The sequence below is a fragment of the Fundulus heteroclitus genome, chromosome 2 (assembly GCF_011125445.2).
Source record: "Fundulus heteroclitus isolate FHET01 chromosome 2, MU-UCD_Fhet_4.1, whole genome shotgun sequence".
NCBI classification, from domain to species: Eukaryota; Metazoa; Chordata; class Actinopteri; order Cyprinodontiformes; family Fundulidae; genus Fundulus; species Fundulus heteroclitus.
This window is the reverse complement of record NC_046362.1, coordinates 35,704,307-35,717,414: the sequence shown is the minus strand read 5'-3', so window position 1 is coordinate 35,717,414 and position 13,108 is coordinate 35,704,307. Positions and strand designations below refer to the sequence as shown.

General features: G+C 41.0%; 1 protein-coding gene across 2 annotated transcripts in view; it reads left to right on the top strand.

Annotated features, from left to right (window-relative positions):
- gnao1a (guanine nucleotide binding protein (G protein), alpha activating activity polypeptide O, a) overlaps positions 1-13,108 on the top strand; it is a 139,065-nt gene that overhangs the window by 92,146 nt on the left and 33,811 nt on the right. For both annotated transcript variants that reach the window (XM_012862957.3, XM_012862956.3), the window contains exon 4: positions 811-971. In XM_012862957.3, coding sequence (XP_012718411.1) covers positions 811-971 — 161 coding nt within the window. The remainder of the gene's footprint in view (positions 1-810; positions 972-13,108) is intronic.

The window sequence follows — 13,108 nt, the reverse complement described above, 5'->3', positions numbered from 1 at the left end:
CCCTCGTCAGCGGTCAAATGTTTGATGCTCATCAAACCAAATGCGAGACCAATTTGTGGGGAAAATGCTCAATCCGGGCTGATCTCTAAGTCATCCAGTGTTTACCTCGTCTGTGACGTTTCACTTCTTTCAAATCATAAATGTGAAGGCGTAAACATCTGTACTTTGAAAGTGTGGCGGATTAACACTGTGGCGGGTGTCTGGGATCATATGAGCTGTTTATGAGGCTGTGAGACGCTTAGAGCTGCTGCAGAGCGCAGCGTCTTTGTCTGGACGGAGCTTGGATCTGATCAGCAGCCTCTGGCCCTGAAGGGAAACACGACCAGACCACAGCTGCATGACAACAGCCTAAAAACAAACCCCAGTCGAGCCGAACGCGATGCCGTGATGCTTCGTCTATTTCTGGATCTCTTGATCTTCTGTATGTGCAGCTTTTAAATGGCCACTTCCGTCTAAATGTCCAGGGTTGTTGTTGTTGTTTTTTTTTAAGGTTTTTTCAGTGAAGTGTGATGAAAATAGATTTAATGTGACGCCTCTCTAAAAGCAGCTCTGTTGGGTGTTTTTGTTCTCTACACACGTTCTGCTCCTCCACTGTTTTCAGGGCTTAATGTCATTTCTTCTTCCCTGTTTGAACTTTACCCTCGCTCTCTGCTTTATCTAACACCTCATCGGCTATTATTGGACTAAGTTAGCAGGTAAACCTCCTGCTGTGCTCTGTTTGTGTCGCAGTGCCTCAGATGTGGTTTGCGTCCACGTTTTATTTTAATGCTAAGCTTTAGTTAATTTTTTTCTTGTCTGTTTGTCTCACAGGCGGACGCTAAGATGGTCTGCGACGTCGTCAGCCGCATGGAGGACACGGAGCCCTACTCCGCCGAGCTGCTGGGTGCCATGATGCGTCTGTGGGCCGACTCGGGCATCCAGGAGTGCTTCAGCCGTGCCCGAGAGTACCAGCTCAACGACTCAGCGCAGTAGTACGTCCATGTCTTTGTTTTTATGTCCGTCTGGAGTTCTGCACATTGGTTCCTGTTTTATTTTAAAGCGTTTTTTTTTTTGGTCACAGTAATGTGTTTCATAGGAATAGGAAGGATGACCGGCAGAACATTTCTGACATCTAACTGAGAATTATCTGAGAACTGCATTGGGCCTTCAATTGAATACAGCAACATAATCATTCCTGTTGCTTATGTAGGGTTCTTTAAGAGCTAACAAACATTGAAAAATAAATCCAGAAAATTATATTCCACTTGGCCTAATTGTTATCTCAATTTAATTCGATAAATTTTTATTTATATAGTGCCAATTCATAAAACATGTCATCAGATTATACAGATTGGTCAAAAAAAATTCATATCTAAGGAAACCCAGCAGGTTGCATCAAGTCTCTCCAAGCAGCATTCACTCCTCCTGAAAGAGCGTAGAGCCACAGTGGACAGTCGTCTGCATTGTTGATGGCTTTGCAGCAATCCCTCATACTGAGCATGCATGAAGCGACAGTGGAGAGGAAAACTCCCCTTTAACGGGAGGGAAAAACCTCCAGCCGAATCAGGCTACAGCAGAATATGACTCCAGTACTCAGAGGATAAAGACAAACTGTATGAATTAATCTGATGTCTCCTGGAGGAGCATCATTCAATATGAGGAAGAGTCACAAAATCTAGAAAAAGATGAAAGCTTTTCTGGTTCTGTGGAAATTGTTGCAGCTCAGTGGCATCGTTAAAATACTGAGGGCATTTTATCCTTCAAACAATACAGAAAATATAATAAAAGGTAGTTTGACCTCCCAGCGATAAATGAATGAATCATGTTGTCAATTCATTGGGTTAGGGTGGAGCTGGGTGTTGGTCCTGTTGTCTAACCTCTTTAGTCCTTTTTACTGCATGTAGAAATAAAATATATAGATCTGTTTATTTAATCTCTAATTGTTAGCACAGATGTACAATTTTACCAAGCCAGCACAATATTTATTAGTATAGTTGTGTGTTCAGTCCAAGTTCAGCTCTCATTTCAGATCGATACATGACTAATTAGTGGCCCCCTAATAATAAAAAGCATGCACACACACACACACACACACACACACACACACACACACACACACACACACACACACACACACACACACAATGCTGCTGTTTTCAGTGCTGACACGCTGCAGTTTTCAGAGCACATGATCAATCACCGACCTTGAACCTGATTTATGTTGTGTTTGTGTGGGTGCTCAGGAAGGAGAGGGCGTGTTTGTGGGCATCCTGTTTAAATCACACATCAGCTTTCCATAAAGAAAAATGAACGATTCAAGCTGACCAACAAAGAAACCCTGAACGAAGCATCATCATCATCACTGCATCTTTTGGCACCTGTTTCCATTTTGTTGTGCGGCTTACTGCACACCTCAGATCAGTGACTTTATCGTACTTTAGTCAGACTTTGTTTTATCTGCTTATTTGACTTATTTGGGCTCTGTTGTCTGATAGTCATTATCCATGTTACAGTTTTTATTGGTTGCTTTGACACAGCAGTCAACTCAAAACCCACATTTTTCAAAACAGTTAACGCAGAGGCCTAAACAGTGGCACCAATGGTCAAAATTAAACATTTTGTTTGCAAAAGGCTCCAACTCTGCCAAAACATTTAAAATATGATCCAAAAGCACATTTTGCCCTCAAACAACACAACTTGCACACAAATGTTTGAGCCCTTCCAATCATTCATTACACAAGGGGCAACAAAATACAAAACACTCAATGTGAATCAGTGCAGCATTGCTGGTCATTGTAGCCAAAGACTGTACACACCTTACATGGCAGCGTCATTTGTAATCAAATTTGCCTTTTTGCAAAAAATGGATCCAGAAGCAAATATGTTGTGATGCAAATTTTATTGATTCTTCATTCTTTTTTTCCAGATAAACAAATGAAATATTCCAAAAAATTAAAGATTCCAACAGAAAATACTAGGGTTGTTTGTTCCTTCTAGTCCTGTCCTGACGAATAGGCCACATGGCCTCATCTACGTCACATTCAATATTTTCCCTTGCAATGCACCTAGGGAAAATCTTCTTGTATGCCTGATCCATCCTTGACATGCCTCTGTCTGCATCTACATCTTGTGCAGCAGCAGTCATTGCATTGAGCAAGGGAATCTGCTCATAGGGGCGGTGATCATATACCTTCCATCTCCATGCACTGAAGAATTCCTCTATAGGAATAGATATATCTGCATATACTGTATAGCAGCAACACCTGCTGTCCCGTCGAAAAACTCTTACCATGGATGCAACCATGTTTCTATTGAGAAAAGTTTGGACTGTTTGTCCAGCACCTCTAACTGAAAGGCCATGATTTACCACATGATCAATCATAGTTGCCCAAATTTCATCCGTAACTTCAGCCCTTCCAGCTACACCGCCACCTCACACATGGATTCCTCTTCCTCATAATCTTCTTCCCCTGACCCATCTACCTCTTACTCTGTCTCTCATCTGCCTTACGTTGACCATTCATGCTTGCAAAGAACAACACACAACATGGCACCTTTTACGTAAAGCCTGCAAACTGACTGCAAATTGAAAAATTGTGTAAAGAGGTGTCAATCAGGTGCTTCAGTGATGTCATTCTGATCAAGAAGTTTCTAAGAGCTTGGAACATATAGTTTCTAAGAGCTTGGAACATATGGTTTCTGTTTTGCTACCACAGCTAAAGCAATGGAGGTTGGACAGCATGAATGACATCTGTGTTAACTGTTTTGCAAAAGGGCGGGGAAAATGAGTCAAACCAATGAAAATGGGTTAACTCATTTGCAAGAGGTGTCTTTTGCTCTGCAAAGGTGATGCTGAAAACTGAGAGGTTGTGAGTTTCTTCAAACAGGTCAAAGCAATCTATAAAAACTGTAAGAAAGATAAAGAACATTTTCAGCACATTTAATTAGCCCACATGTTTTTGCATTGTAATGGATGCATTAGACTGACTTGAATTGAGTGGAGGTAGGGTGTTTTCAGGCAGGCACTGGACCAGCCGACTGAACTGAGTTATAGAGGATGCCTTGTTAATGGCTTCACCAGCACCTGATGGGGTATGAGTGGGTTGAACTGTGGGTGACAAGACCCAGTAACCATATTGTGGAATTGCTTTTCTGCATCTGTGGTAAATTATTTACGACTCAAACCCTCCAGACCAAAGTTTAACTCTATGTTCTGGTATTTCTTTGTTTTTCATATTTTTCTGCTTGAAAAGTTTTATAAAAAAAAGTTTTATCAGTTCACCAAGAAATCCTTTTTGCTGACAGCTTTTGCTGTAGTAAAGAAGAAAAACCTGATGGTTAAAAAAAATATCATTCAATCCAAAATGGTATTTTCAGCAAAACAATCCTTCAGTCAAAAAAGGCCCCAAGTGCCCAATTTGTTCAAGTCGAAGGAGAAAAGCTTTAGGTGAGTGAGTTGAATACTTGATAACTTAGATCATGAGCAACAAAGGAAAGATCTTCATAAATTGCTTTCGAGAACTTTAAGAAGGTTTTCTCCCCCTTTTGCCCAGATTCTTATCAGTCACAGCTTTGTTGTGCTCAGTTGGAAAAAGGAGTCTTTATCAAAGCAGGAGAAATCTTCAACTTATTTTAGTCTCAGAAGGTGACTTTTAACCTGGGTCCAGCTTTTATGCCCAGATTTTTACACACAGCTGAAATAACCATGCAGATTTTACAGAGGAAACAGTGTTTAAATGTACAAAAAGGATTGAAAATTGAAAGATTTAAAACTGCTTTCTAGTATCCAATTGTTATTTATGGATCTGTTAGAACTTTGGGTCAGTACCTAAATAAGGTAAATATTTGTGTCTACAGACTGACTTACACACAGTCAAAGAAAATAGTAGGACTTGGTTTAAATGTTGATGTTACACGTTTTTTTTTTTTTTTTTTCTACATGTTATTGTGTAGAAATTCAACTGGTCAGGTCAGATTTGTGTCTTTGTACTACAACGTTACTCTTAGCATTACTCGACAGAGTAAGAAGACTTGATGACGTAGAAAATTATGCATCAGCTTTCATTCATTATTCAGTTTAATTACATTTCATTTATTCTGCGCCAATTCACAACATGTCATCTCGAGGCACTTTACAGTCATTTCAATCAAATCATCAATATGGAACCGCAGCATGCACAGTTTGATTACCAGATAAACAGCGATGTCATGAATATTTGGACATGATGAAAAATTCCACCTCCAGTGCACCACTGTTCTCACATGTGGATTAACGAAGCACACGTTAGCGCACCAGAATTGATATAACCGCAACTTAAAGACTAAAGCAATGATAATTACACAACATAATCTCATGCTTGACTGTGGTGTCTGCTCCGATAAAATATTCTCTCATGTCAGCATGCAGGATGTTTGAAAGAGAAACTGACAGCTTGCGCATTGTTCTGACTCTTACTGCTAGCAGTTATCTGACCACTTGGAGGCCCTAAATAGAGCATTCAAATATTTTTTTTTTTTTCAATGGTCAGTTGATCCTGAAATATGAAACCAAAGCTAAACCGTAATGTTTTGCCAGAAGTAACGTTCCCAGTCCTGAGGCAGCGGGAAAATGTGGATTCCACACCCTTAATCCCACTGTACGATTCTGAATATGCCAGCATGTATGGCAAGATGGGAACTTTGTGTGTTCTTTTAAGAGTTTTTATGTTGTTGTTGGGTAACATAAAATATATATATATATATATATATATATATATATATATATATATATATAATCAAAGTTCTAGTGTATAAGTTATCCAAGAAAAGAGTTGTGGAGCAGAAATGAGATAAACATCTGTAATATATTATGATTAGTTAGATGTAATGGTACAGAACAGAACGTGAGCGGCATTTGGAGTAAAAGCAAATAAAAGGTGAAGAGAGAGTATGATTTATGTCCAAACGGATGGATATGATTAATTCAAACATGATCCTTTCAGTTCCGGTTTATTTGTCTGTTTGTGTGTGTGTGTGTTAAATGTCACATTAAAGATTGATGCATACTTCCTATTATGTTGTGGCCTGTGCAGCAGAACAGAGTGCCCAGCCAATCACGCAATGGGACAAGCATCACATGACCAAACCACACAAGCTGTTTATTTATGGCAGTCCTTTTAGAGAGAAACCTCAGAGAAGAGACAGCTGATGATGCTGGTGCACACCAAAGATAATGTAATGTGTAATTATTATAATAGTAATATTTTAAATATATATAGCAGGTTTTAAAGCAGTCAGAAAGTGCTTTACATTAGTAATAAAAAGACATGATAAAATACAAAAGCAGTGTAAAAAGTACATATAAAAAGAGAAAGAGTAAGCTCAGTGAATAAAAGATGATTTATAAAAAATATATTCTGAGGAGGATAAAGAAGAGGCCTGTCTGATATCAACAGAACAAGCTTTCCACATAGATGAGCCCTGACCTGAAAGCCCTACAACCTTCTGTAGCGAGACTTGCTCTGGGAACAGAAAGAACGAGCTGATTAGACGATCTTAGACACCTTGAGAAGTTCAGAAAGATACGCAGGAGCGAGACCTTTTATAGATTTAACAACAAACAGTAAGAGTTTAAATTCAGTTCAGTCCTGAACTTCACAGGTAGCCAGTGCAGTGAAACAATAATGGACATAAAAAAGTGTGTTTATAATCTCTGGGTTCTGGTGAGAAAGTTATAGCAGCAGTTTTGGACAAGTTGTAAATTTAGAGCTTTTGTTGCAGACGACCAAATAAATAACAATGAAGATGGCAAGAAACGACGGCATGAAGAACAATATAAAACCAGTGAAAGAGATGAAAGATCAGATATTGGCAATATTCCTAATTTGGAAAATAGTGATTTTTGTAATATTACAAAAGTGTTCTGAAAAGTTTAAATCTGAGGCGAAGACTACTCCAAGGCTTCCTCGCCTCAGGGTTGCAACAAGAAACCAAAATAAAGAAGATTCTGAATGAGAGAGTCTTTGTGGGCTTTGGGTCCAAAAACCTGATTTTTCATAATTCCACAATAAAAGGTTCAGAGACATGTGGGCCATGAGATCATTGATGGCAGAGAGGTCAGAGGGATTTATGGATAAATAACTGAGTCATCTACATAAAAGTGAAAGTAGATTTAATTGCGGATGACCTGACATGTAAATGTTGAATAAAAATGGACCAAGATTTGACTCTTGGTGGAAACCATAAGTAAGTTTTACTAAACTGGAGGATGAAGAGAAAGATCTGTCACTTATTTAAGTTTTCAACCAGTCCAGAGCACTCTCAGTCTCAAAATGATTCACATTGCTCGGTAGATATTTCATTTCTCACTTCAGGTCAATTGATTGAAGAGTTAATTTTGAAAATGTGAAGCAATAAGTTGTGAGAAGTGTGAGAAGTATCTTTCTTTCTGTTCAAATTCTTTGCAATGATTTTCAATATGGAAAGATCAGAGGTCAAACGTGAGGCTTTCCATCGCTTCTCTACCCACGATCCCTGCACGATAGTTTAGATGAAGTAGAGCAGGGTTCCAAAAGTTTAACAGCTGCTATTATGTCCACTGAGGATGCACAGTGTCTCACATATTTAGAGAGAGAACCCTCGCTGGAAATTATGAAAATGTGGTAGCATTGTGATCGGAAATGTGTATAAAAAGTTAAAAGATGAACTGCACTGAAACCAAATGTGATGATCAGATTGAGGGTGTTGCCATATTCAGGAGTTGGACCAGAAACATGCGGAATACAGTCAAATGTGTGATTAAAGTTAATTCATGCTGATACAGACCTGGCATTCTGGAAATAAAATTTGCTATTGTTACGTTGTTGTGAGGGAGAAAATATCACCAAACTTTTGAGTTAGGAGGGCGGTATAACAAGCCAATAAACGCTACGATATGACAGAAAAAGCTCAAAAGTCATTTAAAGTGATATTTTTAAAATAGCTGCAAGCCCTCCACTATGACCTGAAAACCGAGGAGGAACTGAGAAAGGGATATCAAGGAGGACAAGCCTAAATCCATGTCGGACCAAGCTTTGTCTAAAAAGGTCAAATCTATACTGTAAGAGGAAATAAAATCAATAAAAATATGTATTTGTAATTGCATCCATAAGCAGCCATTTAAGTGTTACTGGGAACTGTGTCAGGGACTGTATTAGCAGGAATTAGAACAGAAGAGAACTTTGGAGAATTGTTTTAAGTCCATGGACGTGTATGCAGGGAGTATTTGAAACCACCCAATCTCTTTCAGTAATTCTAACTGGAATGTTAAAACAACAGGCGTTGGTAAAACAGGCAACAGCAGAACCCGGTTCATGTGTAAAAGGGCCAGAACATGGAGAATCAAGCTGAACCGGGTCCTGCTGTGCAGTTTTCCATCCATGGGTGCAAACTACAGAGACGGCTAAAACGTCCAGACCAAACACAATCCTCCCCCAAAGCTCTCGACTGTAGTGGCCAAAATGTCAAGCTCATTGTGCAGCTTTAAGACGGCCTCGGTGGATCTCATCATCAGGACCAATGTGAGTTACTGCAGCACGCACAGAGGGATTTAGATCAAGTAAAGCAGAAATCTTTCAGTGAAATCAGCACTTTTTCTTTCTCAGATACAGTAAGTGACGTTGCCAGCAAGCATTACAGATCAAATCAGAACGTCTCTTGCAGTTGAGGTCTCAGGATGCTTAGATCCAGCATTGTGAAAGTTCAAGAACTTATGTGTTTACCAAGTTCAGATGAGCAGAGGTGGTAACTACTCTGTCGGATGAAGCTCCAGTGAAAAGTAAGGCAGGTAATGGTTAGGAAGGAAGGGACCATGTGTATGCCTTGGGTTTGTCACACAAAGCTTTATGTTCATACGAATAAGAAGCAAACGGCATCGCTGTGCTTGGTGCATGCTTTGTAATCACACATGCATGTAATACGTGTCCCTGTTCCAGAGAAAGCAGAACGCTGCACTGTGAGAGGAGTAAGTCCCGCCTGAAGCCACCTCTCTCTGTATTTGTGCGCAAACTGCCCTGAGTGTCCTGACCTATTTACCACAATGCACATACTGTACACTCCGTCTTCGATTTACATTCCTGCCTTTGTGACACGGCCATAATTTACAAACGCAGTCACATAACAGGCACGTACGCACACAGGGAACAATAAACGAATGCTACACAAGGCAGCTACATTCTGTGGCAACACCGAGTTGCTTTATTTCCCCGTCACATTAAACAGATGGAGAGGTAGGAGAACGCACAGTTTGAGTGTTTTTTTTTTTTATTTTAAACCCATGAGAGAAACACATCCAACTGTTCTTTGCAGCAAATTTTGAATTTGACTTTGCAATTTTGGATTTGGGCTTAAAACGCAACTTGAAATGTTGCAGCACCTCTGAAGTTGATCATATTGAAGCAGTAAATAAGAACTTTCAAAATGCTTCTTTTTTTTTTTTAAAGCATCATTATGTCTCCATACCTTCATATGGGAATTCGTTTTGGACTCATTTTGCTGAACTCCGCTCAGCAATAACGGGAACCTTTCTTCTTCATGGTGCTCTGCGGCTTCATAATGTTGCATTTTGCCGTTCCTGCTTCCAAAGAAGTCACAAGTGCATTTGTGTCAGTAAATCACTCTTGAGGGTGGTATCTAACCAGCCCCACGCTAGTTACTAAGCAACAGTGTTGAATCCAGTCGGCTGTGCTGACCTCCTTTGAAACAATATGTAAAAAATGTCACATACAGTGCCCTGACTGCAGATTTATCCCTTACTGACACGTTCTTTCAACTCACTAAGCATATTTTGTTAGACAAAGTAGTAATAGAGTAAACGCAAAATGGAGCTTTTCATTTATTAGAAGAATACGTTATCCAGATCGGCATGAGCTCATGAGGAAGCCCATTTTTGCTGCTTGTATCCAGGATCTTGTTCTTTCAGCCATGATCCAGATCTCATGACTTTAGGTGAGGGTTGGAACATAGACGGACCGGTAAATCTTACTATTTCTTCACCACAACAGATCGGAGCAGCGCCCGCATTACTGCAGACGAAGCCCCGATCCATCTGTCCATTTCCCCTCCCAGCCTCTCATCACTCATGAACAAGACGCCAAAATACTTAAACTTTTCTGCTTGAGTCAGAGATTGACCACCAAACCCAGAGAAGGCAAACTCTCATCCCGGCCACTTCACAGTCAGCAGCATTTACCGCTGGAGATCCTGGTCTGAGGAAGCCAACAGAACCACATCATCTGCGTAAAGCCAAGATGCGATCCCAAACCAGACACCCTCCTCCCCATGACTGTGCCTTGAGATGCCGTCCATGAACACCGCAAACAGGATGGTGAAGAAGGGCAGCCCTGGCCGAGGCAAACGCGAAACAAAACATGCAAAACATGAACGGACACAGAGTCAACCTTTCCGTGGCCGTCTCAGTCCACACACCTGAATGTTCTAGAAACCCTGTGGGTTGTGCTGAAGAGAAGAGGGCATCAGCGTGGACAAAGGACAAAGTGATTGGTAAAAGATCCCTGTATCCTTCTGTGATGGCAAATCTTAACGGAGGAGACATCCATCCATCCATTCATCCATTTCCTTACTCGCTTTATCCTTCATGGGGTCACGAGGGGTGCTGGTGCCTATATCCAGGAGTTCAATAGGCGAGAGGCGGGGTCCACCCTGGACAGGTCGGCAGTCTGTCGCAGAACGGAGAAGACAGTGGCGTGCAAAATGCAGGTTAAGCACTTTTCTTCAATTCAATTTTATTTATATTTCACCAGTACATAACACACGCAATCTCAAGGCTCTTTTCAAACTCAAATTAAATCAGATTATGTAGTTTCCTCTCTAAGGAAACCCAGCAGGTTGCATCAAGTCTCTCCAAGCAGCATTCACTCCTCCTGAAAGAGCGTAGAGCCACAGTGGACAGTCGTCTGCATTGTTGATGGCTTTGCAGCAATCCCTCACTGACAACTGAATTGTTTTCCTCCATTTAATCAATGTTTTCAAATGAAATGAGATTTTTGTACTTTTTCAAAGGGAGATTATTTTCTAAAAGTCAAAATCATTCCTATACCTCCAGCTCAGAGGCCGGGAGGTGCTGTTGATGCTTTCAGATAATTAAACTTTGTTCCAATTCAACATTTCTTGGCTTTTTAATCAAAAGGCGACTCCTCCTGGACAGCCTCTCTGGTCTTTAAATCCGCCACTATAACCCCTCACATCACCGGTGAAATGAAGCGAGTATACGCGGGGGTCTGCAGTTAATCAACTTAATGCGCCATGTAGAGAAATATCAGTTTGAGGGGAAGGACTAATGCAGCAGCCGTGCACGCACTATATGTCATCTAGAAACCAGCCTAAACAGAAACAGAAAACTCTATTTCCAGGCTGGTCTGAATGTAATTTACATTGCTGTCTTGTGTGTGGGCGCTGTAGGCAGACCACGGTGCTGTGTGTGAACGCATGTCGATGTGTGTTGGTGCAAGCCCAGCGTGGTGAAACGTGGCTCCAGGGTGAACGGCAAGCAGAAGGAGCAGAAAGGGGTCAGCCTTGTGCGGAAGGAAAGGTCATGAAAGACAAACGTAAAAGTCAAAACAATTACTGCACTTTGACTGCCCTTTCTAACTCCACTATCAAGCAACTGGGGGTTGTGTAAAATATACTGATAGTTACTCTTTTTACTGCAGTAGATGGTGAGAGGAAGCATTTATTACGTGTGTTTCTGTAACTGAAGGGGTGCTCCACATGGGATACAGAGATTCAGCCCTTTTGTTCCGACACCCTTAAGTAGTAAATTCCTGTACAGCCAGCATCTAGGGGTCTTCTGATTAGGGAATGAAGAGTTCCACTTGGGTGTATTTTAATCTCAGTATAAATGCATCTGTTCTGTAAAGGCCTAAGAGGTTTGTTAAAGCTAAACATTAGAGAGCAAACATCATCATGGCGACCAATTAAATTGTATTTATATGGCGCCAGTTCATGAAACATGTCATCTCAAGGCACTTTCCAAAGTCAAATTCAATCAGATTATACAGGTTGGTTAAAAAATTTCTAAGGAAACCCAGCAGGTTGCATCAAGTCTCTCCAAGCAGCATTCACTCCTCCTGAAAGAGCGTAGAGCCACAGTGGACAGTCGTCTGCATTGTTGATGGCTTTGCAGCAATCCCTCATACTGAGCATGCATGAAGCGACAGTGGAGAGGAAAACTCCCCTTTAACAGGGAGGAGAACCTCCAGCAGAACCAGAACCAGGCTCAGTGTGAACGCTCATCTGCCTCCACCCACTGGGGCTTAGAGAAGACAGAGCAGAGACACAAGGGGGCAAAGTTGTGAAGAAGTTAAAAGCAGGGTTAGGTTTCTTTTTCAAAAATATCCCAAACTTTCAACATTTCACAGAGCTCATTTCAATCCATCGTCTGGACATGGAAAGATGATGGGCCAACTGCAGACCTACTTAGACTGACAGGAAGAATAAAAAAATCTTCATTTTCATAATGTGTTACCATTTTTTAAATGTTTGACACCAGCTCAGAATCCACACAGACTACAGACACAACAACACATAATGTTTTTAACCTTTTTTCACCAAGAAATTAGTTTATTGTAAATAAAAGGCGAGGAAATTTCAGCAACACTGAGAAGCTTAAAGCGTCAATGAGACCATGGTAAAGTTATAAAGCAACCAGGAAGTCCTGTCTCTAGTCTAATGCAAGCCTTAGACACGGCACACGGGCGGCAGACGTTGCTCTGGTCAGCTGAAACCAAAATCAAACTTCTTGACCGACATTTAAAGCTAATCGTGCCAGAAACCCAAGACTGATCCTGCCGTCCCCGCTGTGAAACATGGTGGTGGCAGCATTATGCTGGGGGCATACGTTTCCTTGAAAGGCAGATGACTGGAGCTCATTATACAACTTTCCTGGAAGAAAACCCGTCAGAGGCAGCAGACCTTCAGCAGAACAATGACCCTAAAGAAAGGAGTGGTTAAAATCAAAGCACATTGATGTGTTAGAATGGCCTAGTTAAAGTTCAGGCCTAAATCCAATCTGTGGTAAGACATTTTTGCTGACTTTCTCCACTCAATCTGACTCGGTTTGAATGGTCTTGCAGACGTTTTAGTCTCTGGACGT